The sequence below is a fragment of the Otolemur garnettii genome, unplaced genomic scaffold, assembly GCF_000181295.1.
Source record: "Otolemur garnettii isolate 467f Iridium unplaced genomic scaffold, OtoGar3 scaffold00007, whole genome shotgun sequence".
In the NCBI taxonomy this organism is placed as follows: domain Eukaryota; kingdom Metazoa; phylum Chordata; class Mammalia; order Primates; family Galagidae; genus Otolemur; species Otolemur garnettii.
The window spans coordinates 619,233-636,802 of record NW_003852402.1 but is presented as its reverse complement, the minus strand read 5'-3'; the positions used below and the strand labels follow the sequence as shown (position 1 = coordinate 636,802).

The 17,570-nt window shown below is 49.0% G+C and overlaps 1 protein-coding gene across 1 annotated transcript in view; it reads left to right on the top strand.

The window, feature by feature from the left end:
• MOV10L1 (Mov10 RISC complex RNA helicase like 1) overlaps window positions 1-15,522 on the top strand; it is a 76,334-nt gene extending 60,812 nt beyond the window's left edge. Inside the window, exons 22-28 of the mRNA XM_023509352.1 lie at window positions 344-508; window positions 2,311-2,484; window positions 8,461-8,610; window positions 14,161-14,268; window positions 14,973-15,110; window positions 15,223-15,314; window positions 15,498-15,522. Of these exons, the coding sequence (XP_023365120.1) occupies window positions 344-508; window positions 2,311-2,484; window positions 8,461-8,610; window positions 14,161-14,268; window positions 14,973-15,110; window positions 15,223-15,314; window positions 15,498-15,522 (852 nt within the window). The remainder of the gene's footprint in view (window positions 1-343; window positions 509-2,310; window positions 2,485-8,460; window positions 8,611-14,160; window positions 14,269-14,972; window positions 15,111-15,222; window positions 15,315-15,497) is intronic.
• The last annotated feature ends 2,048 nt before the right edge of the window (window positions 15,523-17,570 follow it).

Below are 17,570 nucleotides of genomic sequence, written 5' to 3'. Positions count from 1 at the left end.
AAAAAAAAAAAAAAAAAAAAAAACAGGCCACATCCCCAGGCCCCTTACCTCTTTGGGAGATGAGGAGAGAAGGCCGGCCTATGGGTAGGAGCAGGTACAGGACAGTGGGAGAAGTGGGTGCTCTGTGAGGGAGCTACTATCTGAGGCCTTCTTGGTTGTTCCTGCATTTCTGCTGCCCTTGTCCAGGCTGTTGTCATTTTGCAGTAGCAGTTCTAGCTGTGTCTGCCCTAATTTCCTGCAGCCAGAGTGACCATGGGGCACCTGGCCCACCCATGTAGCCCTTGCTCCACATGGCTGCTGACCATCCCCCTCAAGAGCTGAGCCGCCCCTTTGTGTGCCATAGATCGTGCTTGCTGGAGATCCCATGCAGCTCGGCCCAGTCATCAAGTCCCGACTGGCCATGGCCTATGGGCTGAACGTGTCCATGTTGGAGAGGCTGATGTCCCGACCAGCATATCTGAGGGATGAAACTGCTTTTGGTGCTTGTGGCGCATACAACCCCCTGCTGGTGAGCTCAGACCCTCCCCATGCCACCTGAGTCCCTCCACCTGAGCAGGGAGTGTAGGAGAGGGGTCTGTCCACCCCCACACAGAAAAGCTGCCTCCCCCAGCCTCCTCCCTGGCCCCTGAGCCTGGCAGCAGGAACATCAGAGACACACATAAAGGATGCGGCCGTACCTCCCTCACTCCTAGATGAGTCTCACTCTACCTGCCCTCCAGCCCCGGGAGCTGAGAAACATGCTTCTTTTTCATCTCCTGTGGGTGAGGGAATTCCCAGGGTTCTCGCTATAGTCTGATTCTGTGGGATCAGAGAGCAGAAGTCAAGTCTATAACTCTGGTAACATGGGACAAATAGGTAGTAGCTTTTGCAGCTTTACTTGAGAGCGCAGCTCATCAAAGTGTAGGTTCTGGGCACCCAGCTGATCTCAGACCTGAGGCATGGACTTTAGGATCAGTATCTTTTGGAGCCCCTAGCACCCTGAGCCTGAGCCTGTCAGGTCCATCCCTGTCTGAGCCAGGCAGCTTTATTCTCTAATCTCCTGTAGCGCACATGGAAGGGTGGGTCCCATCCAACGCTGCCACTGGTGTCAACACCGGGCAGGCAACAAGGTGCAATGGTTAGGGCAGGTTTTCAGGGAGGATGCTTGGAACCTGTTCTTAAGTTACCAGCAGTGAGGGGCTGGGGGTTTTCAGGCTAAGGAAGGCTTCATTTACAACCACCCCCAAGATAAGACAGTGGCTATAAACAGCTGCTGGGCCTGGAAGCACCACAAGGGCATTGCTACGGCAAAAGGTGCATATCACACTCCAAACACCCATATGCCCCTGTAACCCACCAGCTGCTTCTCTGGAGGGGGTGCTGCCTTTGAGATAGGCTGATATGTCCTGACAGAGAAGGCCAACACTCACCATCATCCTCTCCACCCAGACCTTCAAGGCACACTCTCAACTTGTGGCCACAGGTACAGGCCGACCCCTGACACAGTGGAGACAAAGGTTTTGTCCTACTCAGGGTCTGGCCAGCGGCCTCACCTTTTGCCTTTTTCCCCAGAGTCATTGAAGCCATGGGGACCTCTAGGGCAGCAAGCGTTCTTTCCCCTTCCTATTACCTGCCCATGTCCAGCTAACACAGAGCTATTATGATACAAGATCAAATTCGGAGTTTGGAGTGGCACCTTGGAGGCTGGACATGTTTTAATTACAGAGTTAAAGTTTATTCCCTGGGTTATGAGATGTCATGGAGCTGACTGGTGTCCTATACTAGGACCAAAGAGGAATATACCTGCACTGAGTGGACACCCAGGCCAGCTGGAGGTACCATGTGAAGTTGTTCCACATACTGGTGACATCCATTGGTGAGGTAACAGCCAGGCCTGCTCAGGGCTGGCAGAGTCCTCAGGGTCACTTGGTCCATGACCTAAGAGCCCGGGAGTTCTTGCCTGTAGCCAAGCTGAGAATAGGCTGCACAGGGCTTTGTTGAGAGCCTGGGATAGCAAGACAGCAGATCAAGATGAGCCTGCAGCACACCAGGGAGCTGTCCACCTGCCTCCAGCCTGGCCACCTGGCTCTGCTGCCATTTAAGGGACTTCTCTGCTATGTCCAGGCCCAGGAGAGGAACAAAAAAAGCGATTTCCTCTCCTTTCCTCTCCTTTCTACTTAAATGGACCTTTGGTTCAAAAGTCCTCTGAGAGCTTGGTCTGGTGCAGGCGGCAGTTATGGGGTGGGCAGGCATGGAGAGGCTGCCCTTATGGTGGAAAAATTGGGGCCCGTGTGATAATTTGCCTGTGATTCTGCCTGTCCTGTCCTGTAGGTCACGAAGCTCGTGAAGAACTACAGATCCCACGAGGCCCTGTTGGCTCTGCCTTCACGGCTATTCTATCACAGGGAGCTGGAAGTGTGTGCAGACCCCAAAGTGGTGACCTCTTTGCTGGGCTGGGAGAAGTTACCTCAGAAAGGCTTCCCGCTCATCTTCCATGGTGTGAGAGTGAGTTGTGTTTTGAAATATTGATCCACTGCCACATGGGAATATAGTAGGTAGTCTTCTGTCAGATGAGGGCCCCTGCACTCAGATGAGTCTCACCTGATGGAGTCAGTTGCCAGCTGTTTGCCGTGTGCTTATGGCAGGCAGATGTCCCAGTCTCTAGAGGATGGAGCACTATCAAAAGGCTGGTCCCCTGGAGCCCAGGTGCTAAAGCCTCTGCCAGGTCTAGAAAGGTCTTAGGAATGGTGCCTGGCACCAAGCGGTAGTCACAGGCACCATTTGACTTGTGTCAGATGACCACGAGGTGGCATGAAAAGAGAGCCAGGCTTGCAAAGTTTCTGCAGGTGTAGGGGTTTGGGGTTAGCTAGGGGGCTGGGAGTTGGTGGGGGGGGGTGTGGACCCAGGGAGCTGGGTAGCAGGATGCTCACCACCACCACAGACAGACAGCACCTCCACCCTCTGCTGGGCTGTCTCCGTGAAGATCAGATGTGCTGGAGAGCCAGCAGTACAGGCCTGAGCCTGAGTAGGAGGGGTGACAGATGGCAGGGTCTCTTCCACCAAGTTTAAGACCAGCCTGGGCAACATAGGGAGACTCCATTTCTATAAAATTTTTTCAAATTAGCCAAGCATGGTGGCAGGTGCCTGTTAGCTATTTGGGAGGCTAAGACAGTGGTATCATTTGAGCTCAGGAGTTGGAGCCTTCAGTGAACTATGAAGACACCACTGCACTCCAGCTTGGGCAACAGAACAAGACCCTTTCAGAAAGAAAGAGACAAGGAAGTAAAGAAAGAGAAAGGAGAAAGGAGAGAACAAAATTGTAGTAAAGGGAATCCCTCTAAATGAGAAATGAGCCTAATGGGACAAATAAGACCCTACAGAAAAACTGAGAAAGTGTACTTTAGTGCATAGGATAAGACTGGTACATTCGTGAATGGAGAGAGCAGTGTTTAAAGACTTCAGTTTTCCCACGTTAACCATATCTTTAACGTGACCTATATAAAAATCAGAATAGGCTTTTTCATGGGAAAATGGTTATAGGATGGAGTTACAACTGTAAAAAGTTTTACGGAAGGGAAAAGAGTTATTTAGTCTGCTAGATAAAACATACTACAGTGTTATGGCAAATAAAAGTGTATAGCATAAAACACAAATAGTTGGCCAGCAGCGTCCAGGAATATAACTCAGTGTCTCCCCTGTGCCTGGTTACACGTGAGTCAGTGTTCCTGGCCCTGAGGATAAAATGGAAGCTGAGACCGTGGGTACCTGTGGCCTCCTCAAGGCTCAACTGCAGAGAGGGTGGCCCCTGTGGTTTGGGCAGAGAGGGCCTCATAACAGGGCCTGGTGCCTGCTCCCCTGCACACCCGCCCTCCACCCCACAGGGCTGCTCTGCACCAGAAAGCACCACCCCATGCCCCTTCCTGGGCACAGCCCTCTCCCCCCACCTCATTGGCAGAAGTGCCTGGGAAGACCTGTGCCTCCAGCTCCTGGCACAGCACCCACACTGCAGGTTGGGGCCACCAAGGCTGCTGTGGTCTTGCCACCATGAGGAAGGTAACTTCCACTGTAACAGGCCATTTGATCTCAGTCTTCTCTTTGCCACATTGGCAAAGTTGGATACCGTTCCTGTCTGCTCCTCTGCAGAAGAGCTGCCCTGAACTCTGGTCTACTTGAGAGACAAGCTCTGGACTCACTTGTGTGTTCTGGTTTCTGCCTCACAATTCTCAGCTTTATCTTCAACTTTTCATCTTTACCAACTTACCTTATTGATTTATCTCTGCTTACCTTGTTTGAAAGTCCCAGCAGGTAAATAGTGAGTCCACATCCTCCAGTTGTGCCTGAGCTCCTCCTCTCCAGACAGCAGGACTTGCTCTGGATTTTCTTGTTTGATTCAAGAGTGACAGAGAAGATTTTTTCTTAATTTTCAAGTAGCAAAGAAATTTTTGGTCACCTTTTTGTTTTTAACTTCTACTTTTATTAGGTTTTGATCAAGGACTTTGGCATATAAATTGACTTGCTTCTTTTAAAATCGTACAGCCGAAGTTTGGGTAGAGGCTCTGAGAGCTTTTCTGAGTCTTAAGCTAGAATTTGTCTGCTAGGCCCCCCTCACTGGCAAAGGCAGTGAATTCTTACATTGTAATTGTGCTTTTCATCAAATTCTCTTTGGATTTCTAGTCTTTCTTGCCGTATGTATTTCACTGCTGTGTTTCGTGCATGTTTCTTATCATTGTTTTATCTTCCTCAGTATATAATGTCCTTCTATACTGGTTTTGTGTGTTTAGCCTTAAATTCTACTTTGTAATATTAACATTCCCACTTCTTTTTTCTCAACCTGGTATTTCTTTGCTCTCTACTTTCCTTCTTTAAACTTTGTCTTAAACGTGTCACTTGTCTAATTAGATACACCAGCCCAGTCTCTGCTTGTTTAACTTCATTCCTTCACCTTTGCTTTTCCATGATTTTTCTGTGTGATTCATTGAATTTTTTTCTCATCAATTCAGAGGTTCTGCTATATAAGTCTCCATCTTATTAAGCTTTTTTAGCACTTCACTCATTTATTATAAATCTAAAGGGATAAATTATATATGCTTAACAACAACAAATATATCCTCAAAATTAAGAAATTCTTTGTTTTTGAGACAGAGTCTCACTTTGTCACCCTCTGTAGAGTGCTGTGATGTCAAAGCTCACAGCAACCTCCAGCTCCTGGGCTTAAGCAATTCTTTTGCCTCCTCCCAAGTATGTGGGACTACAGGCGTCCACCACAACACCCAGTGGTTATGGCGTCAGCCACTTATACCGAGGTTGGTGGGTTTGAACCCAGCCTGGGCCAGCTAAGACAACAATAACAACTACAACAAAAAATAGCCGAGTGTTGTGGCAGGCACCTGTAGTCCCAGCTACTTGGGAGGCTGAGGCAAGAGAATCACTTAAGCACAGAAGTTGGAGGTTGCTGTGAGCTATGATGCCATTGCACTCTACCCAGGGCAACATAATGAGACTCTGTCTTAGAAAAAAAGAAAAAGAAATTCTTACTGCTTTGTCTGTTCTGTTTTTTAAATTGGGGTATGGCACATATAACAAAATTTATATTAGCCATTTTTAGAAGTAAGGTTCAATAGTGTTAAGTATATTCACATTGTGGAAGTGAAATTAGGGACATGTTAGTCCAAGGTTATGAGGATAATGCCATGAAGAAAATGGCGTTGGACAAATGGACTAAATGTTTTTCTAAGGGGAGAGAAAGCATCACTGATAAAGAGAGGTCAGGGCAGCCAATAAGAGCAGAAGTAGCAAAAATATTGCAAAAATTAATTGATTGTGCATCAAAATTGTCAACTGACTATGAGAAAGAAGCATAGCAGACCAAGTGAATATCAATAGAGAAACAGGAAAATCTTAACTGAAAATCTTGGCATGAAAAAGGTGTGTATAAAAATGGTCTTAAAGGAGCTCTCTGGTGACAAAAGCAAAGGAGAGTCGAAGTTTGCCAAGACCTTTTGGAAAGGATTTGAAAATGATGTTTTGAGCCATGTTACCAAGGGTGATGGAAACATGAATGTACCAGCCTGACCCTGAAACAAAGTGTCACAGTGCACCATGGAAGTCTGCTAATTCTCCACAACCAAAAAGTTCCATCAAGAGTCAGAGCAATCTTGCTAACCTTTTTTTTTTTTCTTTCTTTTTTCTTTTTCTTTTCTTTTTTTCTTTTTTTTTTTTTGAGACAGGTCTTACTTTGTCACTCTGAGTAGAGTGCCATGGTGTCATAGCTCACAGAAACCTCAAACTCTTGGGCTTTTGCAATTCTCTTGCCTCAGCCTCCCAAGTAGCTGGGACTACAGGTGCCTGCCACAACACCCAGTTGTGATGGTGGTGGTGGTGTAGAGATATGGGGTCTGGCTCTTGCTCAGGCTGATCTCCTGAACTCAAGCAATCCACCTGTCCTGGCTTCCCAGAGTGCTGGGATCATAGGCGTGACCCACTGCACCTGGCTGTTGCTAACCTTTTTTGATTATCAGAGGGTTTGTTCATTATGAATTTGTACCACCTGGATAGTTAACAAAGTTTACTATTTGGAAAAGCTGGGAAGGCTGAATGAACAAGACAAAAACCACATTTTGCAACTCATATGGCTCTTGCATCAGGACAATGCACCAGCTTACACGACACTGTCTATGAAGGAGTTTTCAGCCAATAAACAAATAACTGGATTGGAACACTCTCCCTACTCACCTGATCTGTCCCCAATGACTTTTTTTCTTTATCTGAAGATAAAGGGAATATTGAAAGGAAGACATTTTGATGACATTCAGGACATCAAGGGTAATATGACAACAGATCTGATGGCCTTTCCAGAAAAAGAGTTCCCAAGTTACTTTGAAGGGTGGACTAGGCACTAGTGTCGGTGCACAGCTTCCCAAGGGGAGGACTTCAAAGGCAACCATAGTGCTATTCAGCAAGGAGGTATGTGGCACTTTTTCTAAAATGAGTTCACAAACTTAATTGTCAGACCTTGTATGATTCGAAAATGTTCTTTCCCATTTTGTAGGTTATTTTCATTCTGTTGACTCTGTCCTTTGCACAGAAATGTTTTATTTTGATGTAGTCTTTTTGTTGCTGCCAGTGGCTTTGGTTCATATCCAAGAAAGCATTGCCAAATCCAGTGTTGGGGACCATCTCTCCTCTGTTTTCTTCTGAGAGTTCTATAGATAGAGGCATTATGCTTAGGTCTTTGATCCGTTTTTTTATTTTGAGACAGAGTCTCAAGCTGTTGCCCTGGGTAGAGTGCCATGGCGTCACAGCTCACAGCAACCTCAAACTCTTGGGCTTAAGCGATTCTCTTGCTTCAGCCTCCCAAGTAGCTGGGACTACAGGTGCTTGCCACAATGCCTGGCTATTTTTTGTTGTTGTTGCAGTTGTTATTGTTTTTTTAGCTGGCCCAGGCTGGGTTCAAACCCACCAGCCTGGGTGGATGTGGCTCCCTACTCACTGAGCTACAGGCGCCATCCTTTGATCCATTTTGAATTAATTCTAATATATGGTGTATGGTATGGTTCATTTTCATGCTTTTGCATGAGGATGTCCAGTCTTCCCAGCACCATTAGTTGAAAAGCTATTCTCCTATGCCAGGTGCAGTGGCTCAAGCCTGTAATCCTAACACTCTGAGAGGCTGAGGCAGAAGGATCGCTTGAGGTCAAGAGTTTGAGGTTGCTGTGAGCTGTGACACCATGGCACTCTACCCAAGGCAACAGAGTGAGACCCTGTCTCAAAATTATTCTCCCCATTGAATGGTCCTGGCACCCTTGTCTAGTCACTTGACCACAGATGTGAGCGTTTACTCCTGGCTCTCTGTCCTATTCCTCTCCATTCATCTGTATGTCTGTCTTTATGCCAGTATATCATGGTCTTTAAGGAAGGAAGAGTGTCTGAGAGATGAGTAGTGTCATCTGTTCTCAGATAGGAAAGACCCAAGAGCAAACGGTGCTTCAGATGCAGCTGAGGGTGAGCCAAGAGTGCCAGCCCCATGGCTGAGTGAGTGGGCAGCTCCTGGACTGGGACAGGGCCTTGCTGCAGCTGCCATGGCCTGGCCGTGGCTGTGGCCTCCTCGTTGGCTATGCCATCTGCTCTCGCTGTGGCTCCCTGGAGTCAGCCGTGTTGGCATTCTTTCCCACCTGGCATAATGTGCTGCTACCTTCCAGGCTCTACAGCTCCCTCAGCACACACAGCCCTTTGCAGGCAGACCCTGCACACCCTGTGTGAGGCCAAGCTGGCCTCCGTCCAGGAGCCTGTCCCTGCTCCTCCCCTGGGTCCTCCAGCCAGTTCTGTGATGATGCCTGCCTCACTAGATATAAGCTCTGCATTAGAGCAGTGTCTGCTATCCTGTCCTGTTCTCTGTTCTCGGCACCTACTTCAGCTTCTTGGCCATAGGCCCTTGGCAAATGTTTGTAGTGTAAATGATGTTTTCTCTCCGAATCCACTCAGGGCAATGAGGCGCGTGAAGGGAGAAGCCCATCGTGGTTCAACCCTGCTGAGGCTGTCCAGGTCATGCGCTACTGCTGCCTCCTGGCCCGGAGTGTCTCCAGTCAGGTGTCTGCCAGCAACATTGGCGTCATCACACCCTACCGGAAGCAGGTACCCATACTCAGACAGCCTTGTTCTAAGAGGTCCCTGTGGCCCTTCCTCAGTCCCTGGGGTCTGTGAGAGGCAGCAACAGGCTCCATGTCAAGAGCAACAGGTTTCTAAAGAAGCAGGACCACACCTAAGTGATGTTCTACACGAGAGCCCAGCAAACGATAGCCGATTGGCTGAGTCCAGCTGCCTGCTTTGCTCAGCTCGGAGCCTAGAATGGCTCTTACATTTCTAAATAGTGACATTTTAGAAGTCAGTATAAGGACTACTTAAAATCTTTGGTATTTGGCCCTTTAAGAAAAAGTTTGCCGGCTTGGCACCTGTGGCTCAAGTGGCTAAGGTGCCAGCCACATACATCTAAGGTGGCAGGTTCGAATCCAGCCCAGGCCCGCCAAACAACAATGACGGCTGCAACCAAAAAATAGCCTGGCATTGTGGTGGGCGCCTGTAGTCCCAGCTACTTGGGAGGCTGAGGCAGGAGACTCGCTTGAGCCCAGGAGTTGGAGGTTGCTGTGAGCTGTGATGCCAAAGCACTCTACCCAGGGGGACAGCTTGAGGCTCTGTCTCAAAAAAAAAAAAAAAATAGTTTGCCAACCCTGGCTATAAACCAGTGTGTGTGTGTGTGTGGGGGGGTGCTATTACATTTTTAATGGGATAGTTCTCATTTCATATGACCATCATGTGATTATAGGGGTGTTGAGATCCCTGGCCCTCATGTGCTACTCTCAGGAACGGCAGTAAGTTGCACAGAGGTCACTGACCCCTGGGAAGCCAGGCTTAAATAATAATAAGTAAAACTCAACAGAGACATTAGCTATCACTCTCAGTTGCCTGGGGTTATGCCGGGGCACAATCATGGGCCATGCCAGGTATACAGACTACAGTCCTGCTGGAATGTCTTGCTTTGGCACACGTACCATGAAACAGCATCTGAGAGAAACCCTCACAAAGTAGAAGAAAAGATTGAGCCCATAGGCAGTCATGACACACCCTTACTGAGCACACACTAATGTCCAGTGCCCTCCTTAAGGGACCTCCCAGGGGCAGCGCTCAGTTAGGGTAAAGGGCAGGTTACAAAGACCTGAAGGAGGTAAGTAATTTGCTGAGTGTCACATAGCTAATTGGATTTAAGGCAATTTCACACCAGGCGCCTTGCCTCTCAACAGTTAGGTTGTAAGGCCGTCCATGGCATAGCATGGCCTAGCTGTGGATACAGAGAGTACCAGTTATGTTCTGCAGGTGTGATGGGCTATCTCTGGGTGCAAACATATTCATGCTCCTGAGTACCAGTCTTTCATACTTTATTTTTCTCAACCAAGTGACCAATCTGCCTTTCTTAAATCTCTTGCTGGGTTTTTTTTTTTTTTAAGATGGTAAATATTGTAAGAAATTCTTTCAGATGAAAATGAGTGAAAATTAATCCTTGGCCTATAAGATTAAAAAAAAAAATTACTATTGCACTGTTGAAGACTGAAGGCTTCCTTGGGTATTTCACCTAAATCTAAGCAGCAAATTCTTTCATCTGGGTTTAATTTAAAGGGATGTTTGTCTTTGACCTTTTGTGGAAGTGGGGGTTGTTTTTGAGACAGAGTCTCACTCTGATCTCCCTGGCTAAAGTGCTGAGGCTTCATAGCTTATAGCAACCTTAAACCCCTGGGCTCAAGCAGTCCTCTTGCCTCAGCCTCCTGTGTAGCTGGGAGTATAGGCACCACCACAGTACCCAGCTAGTTTTTCTATTTTAATAGAGATGGTTTTGCTCAGGCTGGTCTCAAACTCCTGAACTCAGGCAATCCACTTGGCCTCCCAGAGTGTTGGGATTACGGGCATGAGCCACCAAACCTGGCCTCTGTGTCCTTTTTGAAGGGTAGTTTTGATGGCTGTGGAATTCTTGGCTGATATCTGTTGTGTTTTACTCTCAGTGCTTTGAGCACATGACCCCATTGCCTCCTGGCCCCTGACTATGGATGAGCAGTTGCCCTTCTGCACACTCTGCTCTCAGCATTTGCATCTGGGCTTCAATAGTTTTCTATGATGTGTCTAGCTATGGATCTTTTTGTATTTATTTATTTATTTATTTTTTTTTTTGAGACAGAGTCTCACTGTTGCCCTCGGTAGAGTGCTGTGGCATCACAGCTTACCACAACCTCAAACTCTTGGGTTCAAGTGATCCTCCTGCCTCAGCCTCCCAAGTAGCTGGGACTACAGGCACCCACCACAACACCTGGCTATTTTTAGAGACTGGGTCTCGCTTTGGCTCAGACTGGTCTTGAACTCCTGAGTTTAAGCAGTCCACCCACCTTGGCCTCCTAGAGTGCTGGGATTGAAGACTTGAGCCGTCGCACCCAGCCTTCTTCGCATATCTTATAATCTTTGGTTCAAACCAGGAATTTCCAAAAATATATTCTAACAAACTTGGATTATAATAACCTCCTCCCAGGAGATTGTTGTTGCTTTGTTGTTTTTGTTTATTCTTTGTTTAGCAACTGCCTGAACTAAATCTGTAATGTCTCTCCTTGTAGTAGGTGACAGCTAGTATCCCTGTTGAGTTTTATTTAATTATTATTTTTTAAGCCAGGTCATTCCTGTGTCTGCACAGCTTATTGGCTGGCCAGCAGTTAGGCAGCAGCTGTGCTCAGCGCCAGGCTATAAAGTCCCACAAGGGCTTCAGCTGGGCTTTGCTGTCTGAGGCCCCCCCTCCCCCCCATTGTTCCTTTGCTCTGGGCCTGCTTATCTCCGGCATGTCCAGCCTCAGGAGGACTCATGGAGTTGTCAAACGTGGCCCACCACCCAGAGAGGGAGCCCCAGACTGGAGCCTCCTGGGCTGTCACCATTGTCACCCAAAGGCCAGCAGCTTTTGAAGCATAAAATTTCTTGGGTTGTGGCAGCACCCATAGCTCAGTGGGCAGGGTGCCAGCCACATATACCAAGGCTCGTGGGTTTGAACCCAGCCTGGGCCTGCTAAAGTAACAATGACAACTGAAACAAAAAAATAGCCAAATGTTGTGACAGGTGCCTGTAGTCCCAGCTACTTGGGAGGCTGAGGCAAGAGAATTGCTTAAGCCTAAGAGTTTGCAGGTTGCTGTGGATGCAGCATGAAAAGCAGTATTGCACATGGGTTAATTGCTTAAGCCTAAGAGTTTGAGGTTGCTGTAAGCTGTGACACTATGGCACTCTACTGAGGGCAACATAGTGAGACCATCTAAAAAAAAAAAAAGAAAAACATTTCTTGGGTTGTGTATGTCTTTGGTGGATTTTCTGAGCATGCAACATCCTTTAGTCAACTTGGGCATCACCCCTCACAGCCTGTTCTGCCTAAAGGGCTTCCGTGCTAACCCTTCTCACTCACTGGCTCCACTAACTTGTGACCTTTCCTGAGCACTGGCTGGTGACTCTGCCAGACTCACCATTTAATTCCTACTGCAAGGTACAGAAGCTCACACTCAGCAGGCCTCTGAGTGCCTCGGAGAGAAGGCTGCTGTCTGGCCAGCTGGGCCCAGCATAGTCAGCAGATGATGAGTCAGGTCCTCGGGTGGGCAGGAGGCAAGGCCTAGGAACCAGCAGCAGAGTGCAGCCCGTGCACAGACCCCTTCAGTGTCCCTGTCAGTCTCACCCTCCTCTCATCTCCAGGGTTCTCCAGGCCTGCTCCATACCCTGAGTCCTAGTACTCAGAATAGTCACAGTCCCTCACAGCTCTCTCATGGGGTAACTCAAGGTCCACAGGGCAGGATGTGAATCCCTGTGTCCCTTCTCTGTACCCTCACCACAATATTATGCTGCTGTCTGTGTGGCCTAGGACAAGCCAGATGGTGCGACCAGGGCCTGCTGGTCTGTGCAGAGGCAGGGTAACCCCATCTCCGAAGGCCTGTGGGCACAGCAGGTGCTCACCCACCCAGGCTGCTTCCTCTGCCCTCATGTCCCATCATGACAAACCTTCCTCAGGCCCATGTGCAGGGGCCATATGAGGGCTGCCCTGACTCCCAAGGACATGCATGTTCAGGTCCACATTCAGCGGCAGGCATCCTGTGAGACAGGAGAGGGCATGCTGGAAGCTGGCCCTTGAGATGGTCTGTGACTTGAGAACCTTTACACATGTTTATTTGCCAGGTCCTTTGGCTGCTTCAAATCTAATCTTTCTTTTTCCTCACTTTGTTGTCCTTGGTGGAGTGCTGTGCTCTTACAGCTCACAGCAACTTCAAACTCTTAGGCTTAAGCAGTTCTCTTGCCTCACTGTCCCGAGTAGCTGGGACTAATAGCCGCCCACTGGCTATTTTTTTTGTTGTTGCAGGTTGGCTGGGGCTGGGCTCAAACCTGCCACCCTCAGTATAGGGGGCCAGAGCCCTACTCAATGAGCCACAGACGCCTCCCCAAATTTTAGTTCAGCTGTTTCCCCAGTGCTTTGAAGATACCTTGCCATTGTCTGCATACTATGCTGAGGCATCTACAGTTTGTCTAATTTTAATTTATCTTTAAATAATGTGGTTTTTTCCATAATTTTAGTTCCCTTATTCTTGGTGTTGTATAGCAGGGACAGTGTTTAGTTTCCTTCCTCAGGCCTCCACGGCTCCTCCAGGCTCTGCTCTGGAACTGCTAGTGGACAACATGTCCAACTTCCAAGTCCACCCTCTGGCCTCTGAGTGTTTGTCTCTCACCTGTCTGCGTGGCCCTGAGAACTGCACTCAGGGTGAATGCCCACTCAGCAGGCTGCCTGGTTCTGTGGCTCAGCTGTTCATACATCCATCAAGTTTTATTTTTATTCAGTACTTTTTTTCTGAGATTTCAAATTGATCCTTTTTATATTTTACTTGTCTTTCTTGTGGATTTATTCTTCTGTCTCCAAAGGTCTAAAACATACTTGGTTTAAAGCCCTATCTCTTTATCCACTTAATTATTTATAGAGACAGGCTCTTGCTCTGTGGCCCAGGCATGAGCATCACAGCTCACTGCAGCCTCCAATTCCTGGACTTAAGGGATTCTCCTTCCTTAGCCTCCCAAGTAGCTGGGACTATAGACACCTGCCACCACGCCTAGCTAATTTTTTGTTATATAGAGAGAGTCTCACACTGTGTTGCCTAGGCTGGTCTCAGAGTCCTGGATTCAAGTGATTTTCCCATCTCAGCCTGGCCCTGCCACCATGAGCCTCTGTGCTTGGGCCCTGTAGTCCTGGCCACAGCAACCTGTCAGCGTCCTAGGGGTGCACCAGCTGTGGGTTCAGGTATTGTCCACCGAGATGCACATCTCAATTTTAAGCAGTAAGCACTCAACCTCTCACTTGTCAGCAAATGTATTTCCTCCATCCTTGCCACATGCTTGTAGGGAGAGGGAAGAGTTTCCCTCTGAAAATTTTCATTGGCTTCCCTAATGAATATTGATTCCTTTCCCCAAGTGATCTAAAATCAGGATTTGTGTTCTCATCAATTTAGATGTGAAGAAATAGGATGCAGCATGAAAAGCAGTATTGCACATGGGTTAATATTTGGTTTTCACTGTGATGTGAAAGAACTGGTCATATTTGCACAGTGTCATCTTTAATCTTCCTTTTAATCTGTTTTGAAGGTGGAGAAAATCAAAATCCTCCTGCGAAATGTTGATCTGATGGATATAAAGGTTGGATCAGTAGAGGAGTTTCAAGGGCAAGAATATTTGGTTATCATCATTTCAACTGTAGGTATCCTGTTTTTAGTAGGACAAACAGTGGGCTTGAAGTCACCTGGTGTTGGGGTTCTGGGTCCTTTGGACATGAAAACGTGGCTGATCAGGGAGGCAGAAGGGCCGGTGCAGGATGGAGCCACTAGGTCCCTGCACCATTGTAAGCAGGAACCATAGGAAGTTATTTTTAAAATTGTACTCAAAGATCAGGAGACAGGAGTAAAGAGGAAGGGATCCAGGACAGAATGGTGAATGGTGAATGTGCTGGAGGAGGAGAGGCAGAATGTCAAAAGACAGCAGAGGAGCAGGGCAGATGTCAGGAGGGCAGTCACCTAGCCACAACAGGGCTGCAGTGGTGCCACCAACAAAAAATTAATCCAACTTTCTAGACTTTTTTATTTTAAGTTGCAGTATCTTGTATTGAGCAATACATGTTCATTGCAAATAGTACAGAAAATTCATATACCAAAAAAAAAAAAATCAACTAAAACCCTACCATCTGGAAATAACCCTTTAGTGGAGGCAGGGAGAGGAAGGGGGTCATCTCTGGGCCTACAGACCAAGGTGCTGAGGCTGTTCCCTCTGCTCCCTGCCACACCCTGCTGCTCTTTGAACCAAAAATGCAGTCATACTGTTGTTTAAGATTTCTAAATGTTTTCATTTATCATGCCCACAAAAAACTTAAAATACTATTTTTATTCATTTCTGTCCTTTTTTAGGTACGGTCAAATGAAGATAGATTTGAAGATGATCGTTATTTTTTGGGTTTCTTGTCCAACTCAAAAAGATTTAATGTTGCAATCACCAGACCCAAAGCTTTGCTGATTGTGCTGGGAAACCCTCATGTTCTTGTGCGAGTGAGTTTACAGGCACTGTGAGCTATGACTGGCCTTTGAGACAGGTGCACTGCCCCCAGGTGGTTTGGGACCTTCACTCAACTAATGCCAGGCTCATTTTTGTTGCTCCCAGGACCCCTGTTTTGGCGCTTTGTTAGAGTACAGCATCACCCATGGTGTTTACACAGGGTGCAACTTACCTCCTGAGCTGCAGTCTCTGCAGAGGTGAGCACCACTGCTTGTCTTCTCGAGGGATGGGCTTAGGGAATTCCCCAGCTCTGCCTTTCCCCTGGTGTCCCCCAGACTCCTGCTTACACCTGCTACAGCCTCAGCTCCCAGCCCAGCCCCTTCAGCTCATCCTGCCACCTGGGCTGCTGTGGCTCCTGTCTTCTGGACACTTAGTATCAGCATCACCCTTCCCTGTGCAGCCTAAGGGATAAATCAGTGCCTCTGTAAAACCCACACTGGCAAAGGTAGAATCCCAACTGTCTGCTTCTCCACATGCAGCTGTGCCTAAGTGTTACCCTGTCCCTGGATGTTTGGCAGTGCTAGGATCCTCGAGTCCTTCCTTCAGAAGCCTGGTTGATCTGCAGTGACTGACCCACCGTGTACCTTCTCTAAGGATCCCTGGGCTCTGCCTGGCCTAGCTCATGTCACCATTCCTGTCTGTCCTGTGACTCCTGTGGCCTATCTTTGTCTTGTAGCTGGGGCCGTGTGTGTGGGAAAGGGCCATGGGGTCGGTCTGAGTTGTTCCTGCTGTACTTTGGTTCCAGCTGGCCTGTTCTTGCCACTAGGCAGTCACTGCCACCCACTCCTGAAATAAATGCCCAAGTAACCCAGTTGCCTTTCTACCTTGAGGTGAGCCTGTATGGGTGACGACCGAGGTTTTGTGTGACCTCTGACTCCTGTTGGCTGCAGTGGTTAGAGAGGGCCCCATCCTCTACTCTGACCTGAGTCAGCTGTGTGCCAAACAGAGCCTCAGCCCACAGGGTCCACCTGGGCCCAGGTTGCTTCCAAGAGGGTACAGCCGGGTGGACTGTGCTGGAACCCTCCTCCCCATCTCTTCTGCCCCAAAGTGGCTATTCCTGCACCACATGGACAGCAGCTCTGTGCATAAGTGGGTGGTTCCTTAAACAGTGCAGGGCTGGAGATGCACACCCCCAGGCACTGAGGATGGGTCCTGAGACATCCATGTCTGGGCCAGAAGGAGCAGGGTAGGACTGACATGGCAAGTCCCACACTATCCCAAACCTGAGCTGCAGATTCTTAGGTTAAATGGGCTCAGCAACAGCTGGGGGATGCCCCCAACAGACACTCGCTGGAGCCCAGAGAGGGCAGTCAGGGTCTGACCTGGTCTGTGCCTGCCATCCTTACAGGCTGACTTGGACCAGCAGCTGCCTGAAGTGGCTGTGAGGCTGGCCCAGCTCAGGTCCAGTGCCTCATGACATAGGTCTGCCTACTGCCTCCAAGACAGGCAGGTTGGTGCACGAAGAAGAGAGGGTAGCTTCTGCTGAAAGGCAGAAACTGCTAGTACGAAGATCTGTCAGATACCTGGAATCACAGCTCTTCACGTGCATTGAGATCTGTGGCCTTGGCTCCTAGAAGCACTTCGTGCACAAAGTGTTTCCCAGATGACTGGGTTACCTGGGGGGAGGGGGAATACTGCACAGTACTGGGCTGCCCCAGCAAGTAACAGATGGTGGAAGCCAGGTGGTGTCTTAGCTCAGAAACACAGGGGGACAGGGGAGCCACATCAAGCACATCTCCTCAGCCCAGGGAGGATTCAGAGCCATCCTCCCAACAGTTCTCTTCACAGCCTTAAGGACTGGGGCACAAGACTTATTGAATGACTGAAATTAAAACTCCAACCACACTAAATGTTTTATAAAGATGGTGCACGTATGCAGCGGGAAGGGGACAGCATGAAGGAAGTCGCTGAACCACAGGGTCCTGCAGACAGTTGGCCAGATTCGGGGCTGGTGGCCACTTGTCCCCAGGAGGGCAGCGGGAAAGGCGGCGGTCGGGAACTGGGGATACGGACGGTAAGCCTCAGACCCGATGGCGTGGCGGGCAGAGAGATATGGACGCGACCTGGGGACCGCCTCGCGACAGCGGTGCCGGAGCCCCCAGCGCCAGGAGCGACTCCCGGACCCCCGGACTGGGCAGGGGCTGCTGCACAGTGGGTGGACTCCTGTCCCCGTCGCCATCTCCGCCCCCAACCTCCTCACACGCCTGGAATAAACGTAGCCCCAGCCGCCCTACCCCCGAGTCCAGAGGAAAAGGGACCAGTCACTAATTTAATTTAAACGGTTTTTGCCAAGTCATCACGGCGCGGCATCTGCGTGGCGGGGGGCGGAGCCACGCCGTGGACTTGCCGCAGGTAAACAGCCCCTCCCCGCGGGGGAGCGGGCCGCCCGGCCCCAGGCAGGGACGGCAGCCGTGCACCGCTCCGGGCGGGGGTCCCGCCGCCGCCCCCGCGGG